Here is a 25,533-nt window from a genome sequence, read left to right on the forward strand (position 1 = left end):
CTGACTTGAATATCATCGAAAATCTATGGGATGATTTGAAGCAGGTTGTCCATGCTCGGCAGCCATCAAATTTAACTGAACTGGAGAGATTTTGTATGGAAGAATGGTCAAAAATACCTCCATCCAGAATCCAGACACTCATCAAAGGCTATAGGAGGCGTCTAGAGGCCGTTATATTTGCAAAAGGAGGCTCTACTAAGTATTGATGTAATATCTCTGTTGGGGTGCCCAAATTTATGCAGCTGTCTAATTTTGTTATGATGCATATTGCATATTTTCTGTTAATCCAATAAACTTAATGTCACTGCTGAAATACTACTGTTTCAATAAGGCATGTCATATATTAAAAGGAAGTTGCTACTTTGGAAGCTCAGCAAATGATACATAAAAATCCAAAGAATTAAGAGGGGTTCCCAAACTTTTTCATATGACTATAACAATAGTTTACTTGAAAAGTTGTGAAAGTATTCAGTTCAAGTACTCAAAAGTTGATAGGATTCCTTATTTTTGATATAAAGCAGGTGTACAACATCTCACTGACCTAGGTCAAAGCGTTTTTGACTTATCGTGTTTACACACAGACGGACATAATTTCAAAAATGGTATTTTCAGACTCAGGAAGGTCTAAAACGTTAAAATTCATCAAAATCTTGAGGTTGAATTTTTTCACAATTCCTATGCTTTCTCTATGCTATGTATACAAGAAAGTAAAAAAGGGGAGTATGTGGCCAGCAACAATCTTTAGGTAGGTGGTACATGTCAAAGGAACATCCACATAAATGCCAGGATCAGAGGTACTCAAACAGAACATTGCCCAGAGCGCCATACTTCCTCCGCCAACTTGTCTCCTTCCCATTGTGCATCCTGCTGCCATCTCTTCTGCAGGCAAATGACATGTTGTCCATCTAATCAATATGAAAATGTGATTCATCAGACCAGGGTACCTTCATACATTTCTCCATAACCCAGTTCTGATGCTCATGTGCCCATTGTATGTGCTTTTGGCGGAGGACAGGAGTTAGCATGGGCACTCTGACCAGTCTGTTAGCAAGCTGTGATACACTATGTGTTCTGGCACCTCTCTGTCATGGCCATTACATTTTTCAGCCATTTGTGCTACAGTTCCTCTTCGTAGTATCAGACCAACTCCCCAAGTGCATCATTGAACATTGGATGCCCATGACCCTGTCACCCATTCACCGGTCATTCTTACTTTTGGTTGTTACTAAGCACTGCATACCAGGAACACCCCATAAGACCTGCCATTTTGGAGCTGTTTTGACCCAATCATTAAGCCATCACAATTTGGCCCTCCTCAAAGCGTCTCAAATTCTTATGCTTGCCCATTTTTCCTGCTTCCAACGTATCACCTTCAAGAACTGCCTGTTCGCTTGCTGTCTGATATATCCCACTCCTAGACATGTGACATTATAACAAGATAACCAATGTTATTCACTCTGCTTTTAATGTTGTGGCTGATAGATGTATATCAAATGCTTGGGTTTCAACCAAGTTGACTGCAGTCCTGCCACGGGCAGAGAGCAACAATTAACAGAGACATCAATAAAGCTTTTCCAAGTCAGTATCAGTTGTACATACTGAACGTATCCATACGGTGCAAGTTCTGTGATTTGTCTAAGGAACTCTTGAAAACTTCATACTAGAAGCCATACTAGACTTCTGTTTGGGCTAACTTGGACTGCAGTTCTGCGCCCTGCAAGCTACAGGGACCCCAAAACAAATCAAGATGTACAAAAATACTTGTTTGTTTTTCAGATAAATATTCCTACCACTAGAGTGGCCTACCAAGCCATCTTTACCCTTTTACTGTTACCCCCGAGACAGCTTGTCCACCACTAGTCGCACACACACTGTCAGCCCAGAGTTATCGTGTCTCCTGTGAACTACAGGTACACACAGAGGGCATCTGCTGTATAGCGTTTGCAGCAGCAGGTCAGCTTAAAACGGGCCGTCAGAATGCAAAGTAATTTGTTGAGTTATAACCGGGGCCAGTCTTTTAGCAATTGCCAGTGACAGCATTACATAGTTAGATTCATAAGTATTTGGAGAGATATATAGTTTACATAATTATGGCTCAGTACACCACCACAATAGATTTGAAATTAAGCAATCCAGATATGATTGAAGTGTAGGCTTGCAGTTTTAATTTAAGGCATTAAAAACAAAAACATTGTATGAGCCATTTAGAAAAGACAGACATTTTTATACATGGTGCCTCATTTTCTGGGACTCAAAAGTATTTGGATAAACTAACATAATCATATACTGTATATTACAATCATTTGCAATTATTGGTTGAAAATCCTTTAGTCAATGACTGGCTGAAATCTGGAACCCATGGCCTTCTCCAAGTGCTGGGTTTCCACCATAGGGATGCTTTATCAGGCCTTTACTGCAACGGTCTTCAGGTCCTGCTTGTGTGCTGGACTTTCTTCCTTCAGTTTTGTCTTCAGCAAGTGAAATGCATGTCCAATTGGGTTGAGGTCATTTGATCGACTTGGCCCATGAAGAATATTCCATTACTTTGCATTGAAAAGCACTTTTGGCTCATTGTCCATCTGTACTATCAGACGTTGCCCTGTCAGCTTTACAGCATGTATCTAAATCTGAGTAGACAGTATAGCCCTGTACACTTCAGAAATCAACTTTGGTCAATAGTCATCATTATCAGTAAACACCCACGTCCATTGGCAGTCACACATGCTCATGCCGTAACGCTGCCTCCACCATGTTTCACAGATGATGTGATATGCTACAGATCATAAGCCGTTCTTTCTGTGCTCTCTATTTAATAAGTAAAATGAGGGACCTTCTCACACCTGGCTGTGGAAGAGCTTGTTAATCAAATGTCCAAATACTTTTGTGCACAGGAAAAAGAAGTGGGGATATTTACAAAAATGGCTGTCATTAATATAATATTTCTGTTAAACACTTTGAATTGAGGCTGAAAGTGTACACTTCAATCATTTAATTATTTCATTTCAAATCTACTTGTAGTAGTGATGGTGAAGCACACAAAGGGGACAATTTTTTGTTCTGTAAACTCTATGATGCCACTCCTGAATGTATGTGGTGCAATAACAACTTTGGGTAATATTCAACTCAGTATTCACTTACCGCAAGGTAGGATTTATCATAAGCAGATAATCCATTGCACAATTTGTTCATAAGGGACAGCATGTTAGTTGTAATCGGCCTGACAGACATGCAGAAACTCATCCAGTTTATACACTCCAACCAAACTCGTCTGCATGAGACCAGACATGATTTGTAACATTAAGTGTACAGTATTGTATATAATCTAAAAGCCAGACGTTGAAATGTAGTGACCAACAAAACCTTTACTTGAAACTTCTCACGCACAGCAATTTGTTGAAAAATGTTTCAGCTTGTCAGATGTTCACGTTTTGTCAACAACTTACCTGACACTACGCCAAGAATTGAGAAATTCTTCACCTTCTCAGATGATGTCTTCATGGATTTTGTGCCATGCAAACACCTACTACATGCTCTTGCACAGCTTGCTTTTCTGGTGTACTGCCTACTCCAGTTGAGACAACATTCTAGTTTTTGCGAGGTTCCCTCAGAACATCTAGGTGAGGTCCAAACAATGGTTCAAGCCCAATGACTTCCACCCTCCTAAATCCTCACATGCTTGCAAGGACAGATGCAGCTTTCCCTTAACCCAGCTCCGGATAAGTAAGGTTTGGAAAATGGATGAATGGCTGTGTTTCAGGAATACAGCAAACAAACAACTGCAAACTATGGTCCTGCCTGATCAAATTCTGACAAATCTCCTCTATACTGCAGGTACTATTCTCTTAGGATGTCCATCTACAATAAAAACAAGTACAGTAGTCTTAAAAATACATTACTTGACCTGGGTGCTGGAAACAATTTTTTAAATGCAGAGGGGGGTTCCATAAAAATCATAGACATTGCTTTCAGTATCTTGCTAAAGTAATTTAATTTCATGGAAGAACTACTGTCCATGTTTGGCATTACTGCTTTTGATTAAGGCTGTGCAAATGCGTAACTTCATACATAGACATTTTAGATGACCTGCAATTTAATTTGAAAGCAACATAAAAGGAGTATAAAATAAAATTTTATGTTATGGTGGAGGGGTGATTTGAGGTGGACAAATAAAAAGGAATTATAAGCAGTGCACCAACTTCATATCATGTTCATTAGAAAATGTACACAAATATGGAAAAGCATTATTTTATTTACCGAAAAGGAGCAGGCACTCAAAAACGTAATTTAATATATGCTTCTTGGGAAGAGTTTTAGCGCAATTCAAAAATAAATCCAATTGAGAGTCCTTTGGATAACAAAACAAACTATTACAAACTTGGCCCTAACTTCTACTCACATGTTGTATTACTGATTGCACTAAGCAGTACTGAATTATACCCAAGTAAGTTTGTCGAATACAGCATTGCTGAGAGTTACCTCTCAATCTGTGTCAATTATATATTTTTTTTTATTCACCCAGTGTTTATTCTACATTGTTTTTCTGCAAAGAATTACATAATAATACACCAAAGGCTAGATTTATCGTAGTTTAAAGAATGAGAAACACTATGAAAAATAGTCATGCTTTTAGCTTTGCCAGACAAAATGGCAATATATTATCTACCTAGAAAATGTCAAACATCCGCAAAACTTTAGTAAATTCAAACTACTGTAAATAAAAATTGAACTAAGCACGAATCAAAAGGAATGGGTTTTAAAAAAAATTTTCTGCACACCTTTTACATAAATCTGTATGTATGTTTATTTTTTATAGAGGGAGGCCCACAAAAAAGTGGCACGCCTCCACCCAGATGACTCCTGCGATTTCTACTACGTGGATCATAGGCCCCATCTTCTTTGACAACGGTGAAATCAGAGGTGTATATGCAGATTTTTCGCAAGTTCTACACACAACTGACTATGAATGTGACCATTGTTACTTCCAGCAAGATGGTGCGACTCTACATACTTCCCACATAGTTATGGCTACTATTCGGGAGGATTTCCCTGATGAAAGGATTATTAGCAAGGATTTATGGCCACCACGATCACCTGACTTAACAACTTACGACTATTACTTGTGGGGTCATTTAAAGGGCTGCGTGTATGAGACAAATCTACTGACTGTACATTAACTTAAGTTGAACATTGAAAATGCAATACAGGGAATCGATCCCATGATTTGCAAAGAGTATACATGAACATGCTGAAACAGGCACAGATGTATTGACGCACAAGTAGATCACTTTCACCATCTTCTGTAAATTTAAGTAACAAATCTTATCATTTTTCTCTTCACCATGTAATGCAGTTGTGTCTGTGGAGGCGGGACAGTTTTTCATATAAAATAAAATTTATCAAGTCACAGTGGAGGGATGATTTGAGGTGGACATGTACATATACTCACTCACACACACACAAACAAACTAATAAGAGGTTTATTGCCACCCTGAAGACATCTGAATGGTTAGACAGGTAAAAGGCAAAGCAATTTAAGGGCAAACAAAAGTTATCAAAACTTGGGAACCAAAATCTAAAATACTGCAAATAATTACTCCACTAGCAATGAGATGGTAGTATTCTAAAAGAAGCAAACTAAGAAATACACCATTAGTGCTTAAAATGAAATTCCAAATACTTGACTATGGCATGTAACACCCTCCAAAACCAATCTTTGTTGCATTTAATATACTTCTATAACCTAAATCTTCCTGTTCCCATTCAGGAAACATGAACTATTGTGAAAAATGTGCAAAACCAATGATATCAACAATTTTAGAATCATATTAACTCAAACAAGAAATGCAGTTATATAAGTAAAGGCTTTTATTATTTTTTCCAAGTTCCATAGAAACTAAACTTTTACTTCTTTTTCTCCACATCTTGCTCCGCTGCTTCCTTGGCTCTTTTAGCACGAATACCAAAGAGTCTAGCATTGGCACGTGCCATACGCAGGCTAGCAAATGCTTTGAACTTCTTCTCATCTTCTGTGATTACCCGTGCCTTCTCTTTCTTGTAAATCTGCACAGAAAATACTTTGTCAGAATATAAACTTAAAACCATTTATCTTACACATTATTTTGCTAACATATCATCTGTAACCTGTATTTTTCCTTTCCAAATATGTATTAACTGCACACTAACACTTCACCAAAGTGTAGTCTACATCAGACAAATCAAATGGCATCAATACCACCATCACAATGGTTTAACTTAGAATTTTACACTTAAAAACTACCCTGCAATGGATTAGCAGCAGATTGTCCCTGCCCTGTGCTTGCTGGGATAGACTCCAGTCCCCCTCAACCCTAACTCATGATTAAGTGGGCTTCGAAGATGATAACTATCCTTCGAAGCTGATAACTATCCAAACATTTTCACCTAAAGCTGTAGCCGCAGAAACATTTGTTTCTAATTTGGCTTTCAGTTAAATTCCCATAAAATTAGATCAAACAGTATAGTATTTAACAAAAGAAAATATTCTAAAAACAAATATGTCTACTGTGCAAGTACCAAAGCTGACAAGTTTACTGATAACTATTGATTTCTGGTACTGCGTCTTTTTGGAGGTTGCTCATGAAGTCCCAAATGTGGCACAAAACCTGCATTGTGAGGGAGCGTCAGTTATGGCACTACAGCAATTCCCCAAGGGTGATCCGGCTCACAGGATCCTCGCTGTTGAGGACCCGAGTGGCTGGACCAGGTCAAGAGACGCCCATTCAACACCTTGCTGCGGCAGAGAGAGGATCATTTCCAGAGGGTGGGACTGGACTATGTGTCTGCCTGGGAGGTTGCCAACCAGGATCCCGAGCTGTTTCATCATGTGGAGGGTACAGCAACGTGCTGTACCAGTGCATGCTCCCCAACCTAACCTGATAGATTTGTTGTTGTATTTGCCTGTTATTTTTATTGCAATCTAACCTGGAATGTATCTACTATTTTGACAGTACTTACATTTCTGACCGGCATGACAGTACCAGTGAGCTGGGTGGCCATTTTAAGCTCTTCAGGCTAATAGGGAAGAGAGATGAGAGAGGAAAAAATTAAAACACAAGATAATCATTTAATTCTTGTTTCAATTAGGACATACTGCACAAAAAGATATTACTTACAATTAAGTTATTGGAAGTTACTTACAATTAAGTTATTGGAAGGTTTAGTCTTTTCTACATTAGTGTTACAGTGTTTGCAGAGTAAGGAAATTACTAAAATCTTCTATGTCCATTGTCTTTGTTTCTGATTTCAGCTCCCTACTAAAAACTGATTAAACATATGTGCCAGCATTTCTTAATATTTTTGGGTCTGTGGAGCCCAAAACAAAACAATTTTGATCCGCAGAGCACAAAAAAAATGAACTGTTTCATGTTGCAAGCATAATAAGTGCAAATGAGAAGAATGTTATCTTATTATATATTAAAGATATCATGAATATTTGATGCAAGATTTGTTAACACCTAAGTAATGAGTAAAATGGTATCTCAACGAGTCAGTCAAGATGGGACAAATAAGAAAAATGTATCTCAATATACAGCCACTTTAGGCACAGCTAGCTTATGGGCGATCACTGCTGTGACATCTGTTACCTACTGCTGAGGTTTTGAAATAGCTACAATTGTTGCAAGGTGCAGACCCCCCGTGACCCTGTAGTTAGGATATAGCAGGTTTGATGATGGATGGATGGATGGATATTGCAAGGTGAATATTTTGATGACAGTGCATCAAGATGGTGATAATTAACTGGGTTATGCAAAATCTGTTGGCTATGGCAACTAATGGAGATAGAGGCCCTGAAGGAGCTTCTTCATCACAAGGCATTACAACTGTTGTGACAGTATTATATGGACAGTCCATCACCCACGGACTGCAAAAAGTCACAAGCTACCAAATGTGTTATGTACAGCAAGGCACGAATGTGTTATTTGTAGCGCATGTTTCTAAGCCTGAACTCTAGGTGTTGCCATGTTTTCAAGACTCTCCTTTAAATGCAGATTTTTAGTTATGTTCCAGGTGAAAAAATAATAGAAGTTTCTTTACATTATTGAGTTACTAATTAAGTTTATGATAAACCACTGATTCGAATACATTTCTTTACTTTTTTTTATAGGTTTTGATACAGTTAATCATTATCATATATACATAGACCTATATGCAATGTCCTGGTAATAAATGGTCCAGCAGTTAATGTGTTAAAGACAACTTTAATGTAGGTGTCATATTTAACCAATTTTAATCATTTGTGTTTTGTTGCAGTAACAATTGATTATCTACTTTTACATAAGCACATAGAATCAAACTGGAGTTAGAACCTAAATGCCTACTCAAAAAGTCCAAATTTACAATGATTTTTTACCTAGAATTTAACAAAAATTAAACTAGTCTTCAAATTTAACACACAGGGAAAGATCAGTCAATACATCTTTCATTAGTAGATGATGAATGAGTAATGATCTAAGATTAAATGAATCCAGAACTCCTTTAAGAAAAAGTCTGCAAATTTAACTAATGACATTTTGTAAAATACTTATCAAAGAAAGTTTTAGTTCGTTAATATTGTAATCTTCATGTCTCTTTCTACCTCTTTTTTGGGTGGCTACATTTTCAAGTTGTTTTCAATTCATTGTATCTAAATTTTCTTCTTTGGATCTATTTTATTATAAATGTTGAATACTGCTTTACTTGTTTCCTGAAGTGATAAGTAAAACTTTAAAAGTTGATGTCCGTCTGCAATGTATGAGAAGTTCAAGTTCTAATCTGTATCTTTTTTAGAATTGCAAAAGGTCATAGTTTGTTTGACAGGAATGTAATTTCTGCTCTTAGATCATCATAAAGACCTTTTAAAAATGTGACCACAATAAAAATAGCAAATCCCTGAATGTAATAATAAATTAACTTGTGTTTATTCATACTGGTAATAAAATAACCACGATATAAATACGTTCAACTCTGCTATTAAGCGCAACATGAAGCAAGGTAACAAATACAAAACTGTGTATCAAAACAGATACTTTCTGTTTGGTTCAGCTCAAATCAGTGCCACAAGACACACAATCAGTGTTGCATCAAATGCAGGATATCTATAGATTATCACTAATACAAGGCATTACAACTGATGGCTCATGGACCACCTAAACAGCTTTTGCTGCATGTGATGTACATAAAGCACTTTCATAAGTAAGGTATTAAGAGGTAACAATATTAAAATGCTAAATTTAATCCTGAAACTTATTTACGTTGATATATGTACAATACCTATTATGAAAGAAAATATCCAGTTATCAGAAAATTCAGGGTTAAAAGGAATCATCAAAATTAGTGCAGAGATTCCGGAGATTTTCTCATCATTTAACTGGACTGCATACTTTGGCCAAGAATTTTAGAAAGTACTTTTCCTTGTGTGCATACATTGATAATTTTCTCATATTTAAAATTAATTTATACAAATGAAAATTCTAATGTATTATTTTTATTGTTTTTTCCCCTTTCAGACACAAATACTCACAGAGCTATCTCCCTTCTTTGGTGCTGAGGCCTTTCTGGGGAAGAGGATGAGTTTGGAGCGGTACTCCTTCAAACGTTGGACATTTGCCTGCAGCGATTCAGTGGATTTGTTTCTGCGACGAGGATCTACTGAAATGCCAATAGTAGCAGCCACTCTTTTGTTAATGCCAGCAGCCTGATAAGAAAAGACACAAATGAACCCAATGTAAGAGGTAAACATTAAAGCAAGGACAGATTTGTGATTTAAACACCGGTTCCAAAACACTATGCATTATCTTTTGCAAGAGTGCTACTAAATTCCCTCAATATAAATCTAGACTCAATTTGCCATTAAAAACAAAAAATGCAAGCAAAGTACTTGTGAAAAGTAATACTTGATTTAAACTTTAGCTTGTATTTTTTTTAGCTTGAAAAAAATTCCACAATATTGGATGTCTTCAGACATATTTACAACTGTGTGGACTGACAATTAAAGATTTTGCTTTTGTAATGTAGGGGCACTGTACAAGCAGCAGCCTTTTTTCAGAAGCTCCAAATTTCTCATCGTTTTTCTTTTTGTCTTCTGAACTTATTTACTAGTTACTACAAGTACCACGTTCAAAATGATCAAAATAATTTAATCCATTATTGACAGTGGAATAGCTGAAAATGCTTTTCAAAACAGTCTAAAACTTTGATGTAATAAATTAAGTCTCCCCCCCCCCCAACACCACATCTGTCAATCAGGAAGATAAACTCAATGCCAACTCAGATTATTCTCAATTTCAACTGCTGCAATAAATACATTAGTCATTTAACTATACATCAAAACTTGAAAATACAATAAATTGTGAAGTATGCTAATGCCATATTAAAATGACACAATACTGTTCGAACTAAGACCAATTTCAGACTCTGCAATCTGAATTTCTGTATAACAATTGTGACTGCTGATGCTATACCAGCCCTGAAAAATGAATTACACAGTATTTTAAATAAAGAGAGTTAAAGGCCTCAGATTTTAAACCACAAGATGGTTGCTTCAATCTTCTTCTCACTGTGTGACCCTGAGCAAGTTCCTTAACCTAACCTGTGACCCAACTTAAAAAAAAAAAAAAAAAAAAAAAAAAAAAAAATGTATTTAAGCAGTTGTATTCAATCTTCATCTGAAAAAGGCATCAGTTAATTGACACAGCTAAATAACTAGCGATGATAAAATTCCACTTTTCAACAAGCAAATCAGCATTGTGTATTTTAAGTGCTGACAAGCTTGACAAGGAGGTTGCTTTGACAGAGCACATTTAAATTTTAAGAACCAGAACTATATAATCTTAAATTACATCAACCAAGGTGGTCAAAAAGTTAACATTACAGGTGGATAACAGTCAACACACAGAGACTGGCACTAAAACAAATCTCACATAGATGAGCTTCAGGTACGAAGTCTCATGTTTGATTGACATATAGTAGTAACTTCTACATACGCTTAGTAAACCAGATTAGCTGCACTTCACTCATACTACAAACAATTACAGCTGGGAAATGCATTGGGATGGACTCAGTGTGTGCCCAAAGATGAAGCAGGAGCAGCTGTATTGTCTTACTTTACTCCAAAGCCTAAGGCAGGGGTACTCAAAGTTTTTGAATGCCGGTCCACATTCAGTTAACCACCAACCATCGGGGTCCGCTATAGCCAGGTTTACCGTGTAGGTCTGTAGGAGGGTAGTAATAGATTCAACGCAAATGATAACATTTTTACAGAAGACCAAGACATGCACAAAACATGGAAAACAATTCAAAAAAGTCACATGACTACTTGCAATTAACACACCAATTACAACAGTTGGTACGTAAATGATTGTCACTCAGTGTGAAGTGTGAAACTGTTGTTTCGATTTCATAATGGCAGCATAGTTCGGTGAGTAACCAGTCAGTGCAATTCTTATTGCATTCCTGAGGTTCTGGTCGGTAAATACACTTCGACGTTTCGTCTTGATAGTGTTCATAGTGGAGAACGCACACTCACAAGAATATGTTGAAGCAAACATAGTGAGCATGGAAATCGCCAGTTTCTTTGCAGCAGGATACTGAGAATTTGGAACAAACTTTGACCAAAAAATTGTTATGCCGACTTTGTTCAATTTTGCTTTCAAAACGTGAGAAGCTTGCAAATCAGCTGCTTCCATTTGCAACAGTGACAGGTTTGAGTCCATTCACCGTCAGGCTGGACAATGAAAGGATCAGAAACAAACAAAAACACAGGCTTCAGTTTTCTGCAATCCTTAAAACGTTCATCAAACTCGACCTTCAAATGATGTAGAAATGTGGAAATCAACTGAAAACATGCCTGTTGATCAGCTGTCATGCAGCTCTTCAGGTTTGGGAAATACAGCATCTTGCCACCTTCCAAGTCATTGATGAAAATGCTCAGTTTTGTTTCAAAGGCACAACATTTTTCTTGCAATTCGACAACGGTTTTGTCTGCACCCTGAAGTGACAAATTCAGTGTATTTATATGTCCCATAATATCAACAAGAAATGCCAGCAGTGCGACCTTGTCACTGTCTTGAATAAATGTTAAAAATTCTGCAGCTTCTTTGTATTCAAGGACTGCAGGAAGTCAGCTACATCTTCACGGAGATTCCAGAACCTTTCCAACACACGACCCTTGCTTAACCATCTGACGTCATTGTGAAGCAGCAAATCTCCAAATTCTGCAGACATCTCTTCAAGAAAAGAACGAAACAGACGATGCTGCAGAGACGAATTACATCGTAAAAAATTCACTAATTTCACAAGAGTAGACATCACTTCCGCCAGTACGTCACAAAGTTTTGAACAGAGGGCAGACTGATGAATGATGCAGTGATAAGCAGCAAGGTTGGGCTGAAGTGCCTTCATATGAGTGACAAGTCCTCTATCTTTACCAGTCATTTTTGTTACATCCAATCCAGCTGCGTGCATAAACTGCGATAATGCTGAAAACATGTCCTCACCGCGGGTCTGTTTTGCTAGCGGTTAGTAATGTCAGAAACTCTTCAACAAAATTATGGCCATCAAAAAATCTTGTGAACATACAGAGTTGAGACATGTCAGTTTTATCAGTGGATTCATCGCACGCGAGAGCAAACAATTTAGCTTGTTTAAGATCTGATATTAACTGACTTGTTAATGAATGAATGAATTTCCCATTGGGATTAATAAAGTATCTATCTATCTATCTATTGTTAGAAAGGTCATCTGCACGACGACTAGCAGTACTGTCTGATAATGGTATCTGCTTAATCAGTTCAACACACTTTTGTCGCTAAACAGAACTGAAGAAGCAGACATCATGCATTCTTTAACAACCTCTGCATCAGTAAATGCTTTCTTATGTCTGCCAAGAACCCAAACAATGCGTAGCGAAGCTTCTGTAACATTTGATTGTGTGGTGGTCGCTTTCGTCATCAGCGATGAACTCGCTACCAACGACGACTTAAGGACGTCGATCTTATGCGAACGGAGCTCTGACTTTGGTGGATAGTTCGCATTGTAAAAAAGACCAAAAAATGCCAGATGACCAAACGCAAATTTTATATGCCAAACAGTTTTCAAAAATGCCAGATTTCAGTTATTTGGCATAAAAAATACCAGTTGGCAACCCTGCTACAGAGTAAATAATAAAACAATAATAATTTTGGTGCTTTTATATTCGGACTTTTGACTTACGCAGAAGACAGTCGCGGTCTGCCAAAAATGTCTTGACGGTCCGGATTGTGGACCGCGGTCCGCCGTTTGAGTACCCCTAGCCTAAGGGACCCAAGGCCATTGGACCATCCTTATTCCAAAATTACTTGCCTACTTCATATACAGTTAGGTCCATAAATATTTGGACAGAGACAACTTTTTTCTAATTTTGGTTCTGTACATTACCACAATGAATTTTAAATGAAACAACTTAGATGCAGTTGAAGTGCAGACTTTCAGCTTTAATTCAGTGGGGTGAACAAAACGATTGTATAAAAATGTGAGGCAACTAAAGCATTTAATTTTTTTTTTTTTTTTTTAAAACACAATCCCTTCATTTCAGGGGCTCAAAAGTAATTGGACAATTGACTCAAAGGCTATTTCATGGGCAGGTGTGGGCAAGTCCATCTTTATCAATTAAGCAGATAAAAGGCCTGGAGTTGATTTGAGGTGTGGTGCTTGCATGTGGACAGCCAACATGTGGTCAAAGGAGCTCTCCATGCAGGCGAAAGAAGCCATCCTTAAGCTGCAAAAACAGAAAAAACCCATCCGAGAAATTGCTACAATATTACGAGTGGCAAAACCTACAGTTTGGTACATCCTGAGAAAGAAAGCAAGCGCTGGTGAACTCAGCAACGCAAAAAGACCTGGACATCCACGGAAGACAACAGTGGTGGATGATCGCAGAATCATTTCCATGGTGAAGAGAAACCCCTTCACAACAGCCAACCAAGTGAACAACACTCTCCAGGGGGTAGGCGTATCGATATCCAAGTCCACCATAAAGAGAAGACTGCATCAAAATAAATACAGAGGGTGCACTGCAAGGTGCAAGCCACTCGTAAGCCTCAAGAATAGAAAGGCTAAGATTGGACTTTGCTAAAGAACATCTAAAAAAGCCAGCACAGTTCTGGAAAAACATTCTTTGGACAGATGAAACCAAGATCAACCGCTACCAGAATGATGGCAAGAAAAAAGTATGGAGAAGGCGTGGAACAGCTCATTATCCAAAGCATACCACATCATCTGTAAAACACGGTGGAGGCAGTGTGATGGCTTGGGCGTGCATGGCTGCCAGTGGCACTGGGACACTAGTGTTTATTGATGATGTGACACAGGACAGAAGCAGCCGAATTAATTCTGAGGTGTTCAGAGACATACTGTCTGCTCATATCCAGCTAAATGCAGTCAAATTGATTGGGCGGTGTTTCATGATACAGATGGACAATGACCCAAAACATACAGCCAAAGCAACCCAGGAGTTTATTAAAGCAAAGAAGTGTAAAATTCTTGAAAGGCCAAGTCAGTCACCTGATCTTAACCCAATTGAGCATGCATTTCATTTGTTGAAGACTAAACTTCAGACAGAAAGGCCCACAAACAAACAGCCACTGAAAGCCGCTGCAGTAAGGGCCTGGCAGAGCATTAAAAAGGAGGAAACCCAGCATCTGGTGATGTCCATGAGTTCAAGACTTCAGGCTGTCATTGCCAGCAAAGGGTTTTCAACCAAGTATTAGAAATGAACATTTTATTTCCAGTTATTTAATTTGTCCAATTACTTTTGAGACCCTGAAATGAGGGGATTGTGTTAAAAAAATGCTTTAGTTGCCTCACATTTTTATGCAATCGTTTTGTCCACCCCATTGAATTAAAGCTGAAATTCTGCACTTCAACTGCATCGGAGTTGTTTCATTTAAAATTCATTGTGGTAATGTACAGAACCAAAATTAGAAAAAAGTTGTCTCTGTCCAAATATTTATGGACCTAACTAACTGCACTCTTAACATATCAACTATTCACCACATGAATGATCATTACAGTGCAACATTTAGCAGTCTGGTTTCATTTTCTGAAGCATATAAAACGCAACAACAGTACAGCTAGGGGAAAGTAACAACTGCATTTAATGGGCTTGACAATTTTGTCTTGTTAATTATATGCAATACAGGTGGATTAAAGGCCAGCAGTCCACATGACCATCTTGTGGTCTCAGAACCCCTGCAGAAGTTATTTTTTTTCTCCAGCCATCTGGAGTTTTTTCTGTCGGACCTTTTATTCTGTCAGTGGTGCCTAATTTTATTTTCTTATATATTTTGTCTCTTTTCTCTTTCTTCATCCTGTAAAGCACTTTGAGCTACATCATTTGTATAAAAATTTACTATATAAACAAATGTTATTGTTATTGTGGCAAGTGTTCCTGGCTTTGCTTTTTCTATATCACTTTTGGGCGAAACGAACCCCAATTTTTATTTTTATTTTTTTTACATTTGACTTTAAATGCATCTTTTAAGCAACAGCACATAAATACACCATGAGATAAAAGTAAAACTGCTGCTAATAATGAAGTGTAGAACAGAGTGAGGACTATCACTAGATATAGGTAGGCTGTAAAACCTGTCGTGGAAGGGAACAAAGAACAGAACTGATGAACCGAGCCAGACATTTAACAAGTTTGACTCACTCAGTCCAGCACTACTAGTCTCTCTGTGCAAGCTAGAGAAGATGTGGATTCCCAACTGCCATTTCTACCCTGCCTGACCTATGTGTACAATGACACCATACCTATGGTCTTCAGCCCCCTTTCACTTCCTGGACTGTCTGTCTTTGCTGATAAAGTTTGGAGAGAGCTGGGGAAACTGTATAAAAAAGGCTGCAGGAATCAGCCCCGGAGTGCTGAAAAAATATTCCAGTCAGCTCTGTGGAGTTCTTCAGCAACACTGGAACTGTCCCGTCTCCCTTCACACATTTACCCTCTACACAACATTCTTCCAGTATAATACCAGTGGCTTGTCACCTACAGAAATTCTCAGATGATTCCATCATAGGCCACATAAATAATGGAGATGAGGAGTCAGAGTAAAGGAGGATTATTGAGGTGCAGGGAGAATTACCTGCAAATCAACACCAGCAAGTCAAGAGTTAAGTGGCGGACTTCCTGCGTGCCAAAGAGCCTCCAAGGCCAGCCACCACATGGAGGACGTGGAGATGGTGCAGAGCTACACGTACCTAGGGTTCACATAAACAGCAAACTGGTTTGGTAGGGCAATGCAGAGGCGCTGTACAAGAAGGACTAGAGCATAAGGTAGAGGCGCTGTACAAGAAGGACTAGAGCATAAGGTAATCTGTACTTCCTGAGAAGACCCAGGTCTATTGAGGTATGCGGTAAGCTAGAAATGTTCTACCAGTGTGCGGTGGCCAGTTTACTGTTCTTTACGGAGGTCTTCTGGAGAAAACTTGAACTTAAGGCAGACAATGGCTTAAACAAATCTATCAGGAAAGTCTCCTTCACCACAGAAATAACCCTGGACACAATGGAAGCTGTTATTAAGAGAGGATGGTGTTAAATTTGGATGGCATCACGAAATACATCCCTTTAAGGAGGCACCTTCTTGGAGCACTTTTGGCCAGAAGCTCATCCACCACAGTGTGCTAAGAAGCACCTCCAGGGATTTTTTTTCTGCCTGCTGCTTTAGGTAATTCAATGCTTTTTCCCCAACATTACAAACTAAAATCTTGCAAGTTCTTTTTACTATTTATGAATAACATACATTTATATTTTTCTCTACTGAGTGACTGCATTATTTGTTCTGAGAGTCAGAAATTTTTGTTTCTGCTGCTACAGGCATCTAAACTTTCCCTTGGGACTGAAAAAGTTTATCTAAGCTAAAATTCCAATTAAATGTTCACTTCTTTGGGTTGGAGGAGACGCTTATAAGACCAGTTATACATAAAATACAGTCCAGAACTATTTTATCAATTTCACTGATGAGTCAATAAATTATAAAGAAAAATATATATTTGTCATGAAAAGAAAAAAAAGTTTGGCGTTTATATTTTAACCTAGGGTCTCATCTTCCTCAAGAGTGCCAGGGTGGTTGCAGATTTTACTCCAATCTGAGAACACGCAGGTGTTAATCATAAAATGACTTTATCAATTAAGCTTTTGGGGAGAAAACAAAAGTGCAAATGTTCTTTTGTCCACCACAACTACAAATGGAATCGGCGTAGCCGTTAGTTTCTTAATTTGACAGCACATTAAGCAAACAGGAAGCAATTAGTAGAAATCAAAGGTTGTGAATCTTAATGTGGGAACAAAAACAGAGGTTAGCCTCAAGTGTGGAAAAGAAATGAAATGAAAACCAGACACTGAAGCCATCCAAAACAATAGGGAGGACCCCTCCCTTAATAACATCCTCAGAAAAACAATCTACAATATCAGACATTTCTGAAAAGGATTAAGAGTAATAACAAGGCATATAATACTGTAACTTATTAGAATACAGTTCCTGCTGTTAATAAAACCTGTTGACTGGTTGGAGCAAAAAACCTGCAACCACTGTAACACTCCAGCAAGGAGACTGGAAAATGATTTGAAAAATAAAATTCTGGAATTATTTTTATATTTACAGTTGTGTAATTTCAAGATGGCATGATAAAATAAACAAGAAGAGTTTAAACTTACCTTTAATTCTTCCAGGCTGAATCCACGTCCGGCACGGACTTTTGTGTGGTACCGGATTGTAGGACACCTCACTATAGGCCTTAAAGGACCAGCAACTGGACGAGGGGCAATTCGACGAGCTTTAGCCTGACGTGCCTTTCGTCTTAAATAGAAAAGAAAATTAAAAACTATGCCAATTTATACGATTTATTGTTTTTTTAAAACAGTAATTTTAAATTTTTATTTAATAGTAAATTTTTATGTCTTCAGCCCATTAAAAATAGTTTATACATTTTTTATAAGGCCTAAATATGAAAACAAGGACTTTGAAAACTTTGGTGGCATATACTTTTTAGGAGCTCAGAAAAAGAGGAAAAAGATACAATGACCCATGATACTGATAGGATCTGTATCTCAAAATTACACCAAAATTAATGACCACAATTATTGTTATTTAATACTTTAACAAGCCTAGACTTCATGAGGGTAAGACATGAATATATATGAGTCACTCAACTTTCTCCAATATGTCGAGTCTAACTGGCACAATGTCACCAATATCAAAGTCATCTTCCATCACTGCAATATTTGTGAAATCAGTACAATATGTAGAGAAATGCTTAGCTGCTCAATTTCAATGACTGTGCCTTTAATAAGAATATAAACAGACAACAGCAACAAAAGGCTTTATAAATATTAAAATTAATCAATAGAATTTAAAATGTAATAAATGTAAGAGTTAACAATAAGGCATCATAAATTTCTAGACACTTTTCCTATTCAATATGCCTATGGTTTTCAGAAAAAAGCTCCTCCCTCAGCATCTCGGAACTGGACTTTAGGGAATGGTAGCGTTTACCAGACTTCAGTACATTAAAGAAGCTGCTGTTAGAACAACTTATATTTTCTTTGCCCAAGTCCAACACTGCTTGATGTACATGTCATTTAAGTTAGGGAATGCACACTCAGTGAAGCATTAAGTTAACCCCACTAACCTCTGCAGAGCCTTGTGGTCCTGCTGAACGGGGTCCCTAAACAGGCAGCAATACTTCCTGCTAGAATACTTCTAATTGTGGAAGTTCTATAGTAATTGGGAAGGCAGCCTGTAATTGGAGGTGTCTGAGGCGTTAAAGATGTCATGCCTTTGCAACCAAGGTGTGGGTCAGATTGGACAATGTTAGGTCTTCTGTGATATGGACACCGTTGACGTAATTTTTATGGCTTTGTATGTCTTACTTAAAGCACATGTGTAACCATGAGGAGAAAAAAATGTTTCGAATGCACTCATTATTTTATCACTATCTTGATTAGCATAACTTTCAAAAAAATCTGAAATGGGTATGAGCAGAGTATGAGGCTCAGGCTTCTTGAGAACAATAATATTTTTAAAAAAACATTAACACATGAAGAATTGTGTTAGATGTGGAAGTAAATCAAACAATTCAAGGTTAAGCACAACCACAAACCAATCTCATGACTTAAAAGAAAAAAGTGTCAGTGAAATTCCAAGAAACATTAAAGCTACACAAAACTTGACGAGCCAGCATCCAGAACTTGCTGGACAGAAAGCAGAGTACAAGCAGCAGTCCCACTGATTATGCTACTTTGCAGTGAAAAGTGACCATTATGACAGCAAACACAGAACATTTCAATAAAAGGAATACATACAGTAGAAAACAGGCACAGTAAAATTTGAATGATTTAACCCTTAATGAGTTAATGAATATGACTATCAAAGTAATGCATCAACTCAAATGGGTAAATCTGTAGTTAATGTTGCTCACTACTCCACCAAAAATTAAACAACGTTCTTTTTTCATTATTTTTCCACTTAATTATTGGACACCTTAATAAAGGAACAAAAGGTACAACCCCACACGTTGATTTAGTATTTCAAATGATGTATATTGCTTATTAATCAAAGTATAAACACCAAGTTATTTTTATCCCTCTTACCAGGACTTGGGTAATAGTACAACTAATGTGACGGATAAAACTAATACTTTATGGGAATGTCACTTGCTAGATATTATAAACTAACAGCAAGTCCCGAACAAAACTGACCAATTCTCTAGTTCAATCATCACACAACAACTAATAAACGTTACCACAGAAGTTAAGGCATCACATGTAACTAAAACAAGGAAGCACTCATACTCATCTGAACATAGGGGACAAGTAAATACAAACATAATCACCAGAAAAGTGTTCAAAACGAGCAAGTGATCTACTGACATCTAATTCCGACAGAGCACTGGATGTATATTTACCTGTACTTTTAAAAGGAAAAAAGCTCTTAAAATGCTGATCTACTTAAAGCAAATTAAAACACCCATTACTCCTGAATGTCAGTGCTATTACAAGTAATGACTATGTTTTCTATGCATAGCAGACCCAAATGTCATGGAGATCTAACGAGGGCCTTTTTTCTGGTATAAGAACATAATCATGATTAATATTTTCTGAGCCCAATTTCTCTAAATCTAGATATTTTGGCGGTCACAACCTGCCCCATCGGTGGGGTTTGGGCAAGGAAAGAATTAACCCTGAACAGGACAACACTCCACCACTGGGCACATACATGAACACTCACATTCACTCATACAGGGCCAGTTTAGAGTTCCTAATTTAACTTTCATTTCTTTGAGATTTGGAAAGAAAACTTAAGTACTTGGAAAACAATCTACATTCATTACCTGGGCCAAGGTTTATAACTACATAACATGTATTTACACTTTTCATTATTTCAAAATCTTATAGAACCACAGTAAGTTGCACCAATAACCAAACACTTGAATTACCTGCGGATCTTCCTTGCGGGCTGATTAAACCAGGTGCGGACTCTCCTCTGCCAGTCCTTGTGAAAGTGTGGGTTCAGAATCATGCCATTTCGGCTGGGGGCCATGGTTGTTTATTTCCCTGGTGACAGATCAGCAACAAAAAAGAAAAATAAGCCCAAACATAATTGTATATCATCATATAGAACATGCCACAAATCTAGTTAACTTATGTTGGCGAGAGTCCTTTAAAAATGTCATATGGCTCACACAATCCAGGTGGACTGGTTTTCTGAATTTAAACTTTATTCTATTAAAAACAATGGAACACACACTGACGTCTTAAGTATTGATTGTTTAGTATCCGAGTCACAAAAACATGTTTTATCCACTAAAGGCTAAAAGTGCTCACGTATGTTCTTTTATTTTTGAACTACAGTGTGCCCGACACAAAATAAACGTTTCTTTGCAATAAAAAAAAAAAAAAAAACCGAAACCAATACACACGGTACTTTGGTCATCAGAATATAAAGGGTTCAAAAGAGATCATCAATGAGATTACAGAGATTCCGGAGAATTTTTCATCATGTGACCAAAAACCGCGTAGTCTTGCAGATATTTAATATTTACTTTTTTATCTGTTCCTCACTCCGACAGCATTGTGCTTTCACGCTCTAAGTTCAATACTCCCTTGGCTAAGAACGGCACACATTTTCCAAACGTCACATTAGACCTCCAGTAAGCCCTGCTAAAGAATGGAAGTACAACTTTTAACATGAAACTGGCCTTTTAGGCCTCTAGGATTTTCCGAATTGTTGAATGAAAGGATTCGGGTCACAATTTAATTTTAGATAAACACATTAGAATCGTTTACTTCAGACAGAACCACCCTACTAGAATTCCTCTAATACATTTCTCGAAACGCAAAACCTAGGAGTATCTTCTGAGCTCTAGGCAAGCAATAGCAAACTCTAGAAGGATAAACGCCATAGCCAACTAACTGCACACGTTTGCGGCACAGGTCGAATAAGTACAAACTCCTAAAAGTAGCAGTAATTTCTAACATTCCTAAACTACTGCTATTCTTTCAGAAATGTCTGTTACCAAGACATTAATTCTCTCTGACACATAAGCATGCTGTTACAGTAAATGAAACAGAGTAATCGTAAACAATTTAAATTTAATAGTGCCTAATGTGGCAAAAAATAAAATAGGCCCAGATTCCACACCGTTATGTTTTATTCAATATTTAGGGCATATTCGAGGACACTACCTTAATGGTTCTGAAGAAGATTAATTTAGATTACATTTTCTTTCACTCAAAGAATTTCAAACATACCGTGTTGGGAGAAAATGGCCGAAAGGAAAAAGGAAGTAGATGGGCGGGGGGAGTAAAATTATCAAGAAGTTTATCCAATCATTTTTAACTCCGAGAGGAAGTTCTCACGAGATGAATTCTGGGACGGTGTTTGTGACAGGCTGTCTTAAAGAGCCCGAGACATATGGACGGTGCCAACAGAACTATTGGTAATAGATTTAAAAAAAAGAACTCCCATTTAGTAATTAAAAAGAAATAGTATATGATATAACTGAACATAGAAGTTTATTTAAAGCCTTTATTAAGTCTGTAAAATATACAGAAACGTACTGAATAATACATTCTAGAAGACTAAGTAATTGTTAAGGTAAATAGATAATTTAAGTTGGAACCTCCATCCAGTAGTTGGCAGTAATCGATCATTTTATATGCTCCCAGACTTCCATTAACCGGAATAAGAAAAATAAGAAGCACTGTAACTATCAATATTCATCGCTTAGTGATAGTTTTTGATTTATGACCAGAAGACGGATCAACAATAACTATTCTATAGATTAAGTGTATTCCAATCTCAAACGTTATAATAATGTTTAGAAACGTAACAGCTATTCTTACGGGCAGAAGTAGAACTGAAGGTGCGGAACTGAGTAACTGATACATTAGCGATTACACCTATGAGGGGAAAGACAACTATATAGACGTTTATAAGCAAATAACAACACCAACACAAACATTTATTTCTTTAGCACATTTTCATACATTTATAAATACATTTTACTCAACTAATCAATTAATTAATAAATTTAATATTAATATATCCCCAAAAAGCAGTTTCTGTACAGAAGAAATTAATCTCACACAATTTTTTTTATTTCTGCACTTATTCTAAAATATTTTTGTTATGATATATTTTTATTTTTATTACTTTCTTGAATGACCAAAAAAATGTTTAAATGTAATTTGTTTTTCTGTTTATAAATTTCAGTATAAAGTGGTAGAAAATATAGTAAATGTGCTTTCCTAAATATCATATACATAAGTCTTAAGAAGTACATGACAGCATTAGGAAAAATGAGTAAAAATAAAAAAATTCTTAGCTCTTTTCTCGACAGTTTGCAATGTTAATCTTTGAATTCCTCTTTTATTTAATGGTATAACTGTTGTGAATCTAGTATGTACATTATTCTTTATTTTTTAATGATAATATAATATGTTAATGGATAAATTGCATTATTGACATATTTTGATATTGATACAATAAAAAGGTGTGATTAAAAATAATAATAAGTTAATGTACATGTTGCTTTCCAAAAATGGAGGAGAAGAAGAAGCACAGTGAAATTCGGGCAAAGTCTCATCTCACTTTGTGATTTAATATATATTTTAATATATAATATTATAATAAAATATATAATATCCATCCATCCATTATCCAACCCGCTATATCCTAACTACAGGGTCATGGGGGTCTGCTGGAGCCAATCTCAGCCAACACAGGGCACAAGGCAGGAAACAAATTATATATTTTAATATATATTTTTATTTAGTTTGTGATGGAATGTAGTGCCACCCTGGACTAGTCCAGCCTTACTCCTGGTGCCACCAGAGTCGGTTCTGCCCCACCCTGAAGTTAACAGGTTCGTCCCTGCATAGGGTGACCTTAGAGATGTAGCTGAAGCAAATGAACTGGGAAACACAATAGATGTATTTGTCAGGTAAACTTAACAAGGTATGAAATGACTAAATTCTATTATCTCCAGTTTTACCTGTGTTTGTACTTAATGATTAAATGGATATCCATCCATTTGCTGAGGTTTAGGACTGTAGGGAGTTGCTGTCAGTCAGGCAGACTGGGCACATGGTGGGAACCAACACTTAATGGGGCACATTTGGGCACACACTTATGTTAGATCAATTTAAAGTCGCAAATTAAACTACCAGTCATGTCTTTAGGATGTACAAGGAAGACCCACATGATCATGGAGAGAACATGCAATCTGCACACAGTTAGTGCCACGACTTTAGGGTGGTGAGGCAGGGGTGCTAACCAGTGTACTTTTTATACTCCAGTGTTGGCTGTATTATCCTCAAGGAAGGAATCAAGGGCACCAGTCCACCGCAGAGCAAATGTATGCACAGACCCATACATACACCCCCAACTTTCTCGTATGCATAACTTTTGGATGTAGAAGAAAAACATAGGATCCAGGTAAAGCCCACGCAGACATGGAGAGAACATGCAAACCTCTCACAGGCAGTGACCAGGCTGGGAGAGGTGCACTAAGAACACACTTCCCACAAACACTTTCAAAATGTATGACATAACATTCTCAAACCTTATTAATCTAATTCTTGAGCCCAACCTAAGATCAGTCATAAGGTAATGATCATCTCTTGTTGGTCTGTTCATCAGGTCACACTCTTACATATACTCACACTTGTAATGGAGCCGGGTAGCAGTCAACAAAAAACCTAACTAGCAAGTGCTTGGAATTTAAAAACTACAGTATCCGCAAGAAAACTAATATTAGTTAAGTTTTTATTGAGCCCGTGTAAACTGTAAACTTTCACCCTGGGAATAATTAAAGTGGTATTTATCTATATAAAAACTGACATGGATACAGAACACACAAATGCCACACAGACAACAACCAGGCCCTGGATTTGAACAGAGGATGCTGAATCCATGAGGCACCAGGGTCTACCACTATCCCCCATGTACTGCAAATTTATAACATATTTGTTTGCTAGAATTATTTACAGCAGATCAATTAATCATGATTGCAGATTAGGAGTTGGAGTTCTCGTGGCCCTAAATGGTGGCAATGGCTGCTGGTTTTTGTTCCAAGCCATTTCTTAATTAGCAATTTGATTTATGGGAAAGGCCAAGTAATAAGATATACATCTCTTTATCCTTTTTTATAATTCTGTTAGGTCAGATATTCCCTTTTATGTATTTTTTTGGGAAACAAAATAGGATAGGGAGGATTAGAACACCTAAACTTTTAGCCATTCTATTTATTTTTCCAATTACTTTATTATAATCTGTAACCTAATGATGAATACACATACAAGTGACAATAATACTAATTTAGCTGAGTAGTAGTTGTCACTGTGTATGTAAATTATGGTAAATGTCTTTATCGTTATTAAATTTAATTAATAAAACACAGGAAACTAAATTAAAATGAAACAAAAAAAAATTCGAAATTAAGAGATGAAATTTCACTTTATAAATGTTTTAAGTCAGCAGACAGAACATTAGGATGTACAGTTTTATTAAACTAATTCAACAAGACTGACTTTAAATGAGAATATCTATGGCTACAGCATATTTGGGCTTTGTATCATGGTGGGACACTTTCCACAAAGAGTGTATTCTGGCTTCCTTCATGTTTGCATTGGTTTCCTTCCAGAAAAGCAACTATTTACACCAGTCCAAAGTCATGCTATTATGTTACTGGCAAGCTGGGACACATGACAGATGGATTGACTTCCAATCCAGGGGGTTGATTTCACCATAAAACAGGATGTTTGGATGTATTTGTACTCCATAAATTTTAGAACCTATTTGTTCCATGTAATATTTTTTAGTATGGCATATTTGAGTAATGTCTTTATCTAAGGTTACTCAAAAGATCAACTGCTTGCAGATTTTTCTGCAGACAGCTTCCTAAGGGTCACAGTGTAAGGCAGAGTTGGAAATTGAGGGAACAGTCTTGCTCCTGTTGGGGGTCCCGCTCCCAAGGCAC

The 25,533-nt window shown here is 37.1% G+C and overlaps 1 protein-coding gene and 2 non-coding genes across 4 annotated transcripts; all 3 read right to left on the reverse strand.

Moving 5' to 3' along the window:
• Positions 1-5,847: 5,847 nt before the first annotated feature.
• On the reverse strand, positions 5,848-21,902 carry rpl13 (ribosomal protein L13). Of its 2 annotated transcripts, none has more exons than XM_028809798.2 (6): positions 21,803-21,902; positions 20,488-20,605; positions 17,708-17,849; positions 9,539-9,712; positions 6,994-7,050; positions 5,848-6,060 (listed from the first exon to the last, which is right to left on the reverse strand). In XM_028809798.2, the coding sequence occupies exons 2-6, from the start codon at positions 20,589-20,591 to the stop codon at positions 5,902-5,904; spliced, it is 636 nt and encodes a 211-aa protein (XP_028665631.1). In that variant the 5' UTR covers positions 20,592-20,605; positions 21,803-21,902; the 3' UTR covers positions 5,848-5,901. The 2 variants fall into 2 exon arrangements, with proteins under 2 accessions (XP_028665631.1, XP_051787981.1); XM_051932021.1 differs by lacking the exon at positions 21,803-21,902 and adding an exon at positions 21,737-21,760.
• LOC114658314 (small nucleolar RNA MBII-202) lies at positions 9,297-9,380 on the reverse strand. The gene has a single exon (XR_003717361.1). It is a non-coding gene; the product is annotated as a small nucleolar RNA MBII-202 (small nucleolar RNA).
• Positions 20,965-21,049, reverse strand: LOC114658315 (small nucleolar RNA MBII-202). The gene has a single exon (XR_003717362.1). It is a non-coding gene; the product is annotated as a small nucleolar RNA MBII-202 (small nucleolar RNA).
• Positions 21,903-25,533: the final 3,631 nt, after the last annotated feature.

Source organism: Erpetoichthys calabaricus, chromosome 9 (genome assembly GCF_900747795.2).
Source record: "Erpetoichthys calabaricus chromosome 9, fErpCal1.3, whole genome shotgun sequence".
In the NCBI taxonomy this organism is placed as follows: domain Eukaryota; kingdom Metazoa; phylum Chordata; class Cladistia; order Polypteriformes; family Polypteridae; genus Erpetoichthys; species Erpetoichthys calabaricus.

Bases quoted from the DNA above. Each gene is read 5' to 3' on its own strand.
- rpl13 (XM_028809798.2), bottom strand. From the start codon at position 20,591: ATGGCCCCCAGCCGAAATGGCATGATTCTGAACCCACACTTTCACAAG. The intron at 9,713-17,707 runs GTAAGTTTAAAC...TTTTCTTATCAG, and splicing joins TCAGCCTGGAAGAATTAAAG to GCTGCTGGCATTAACAAAAG. The intron at 7,051-9,538 runs GTGAGTATTTGT...CTTCCCTATTAG, and splicing joins CAAAGAAGGGAGATAGCTCT to CCTGAAGAGCTTAAAATGGC.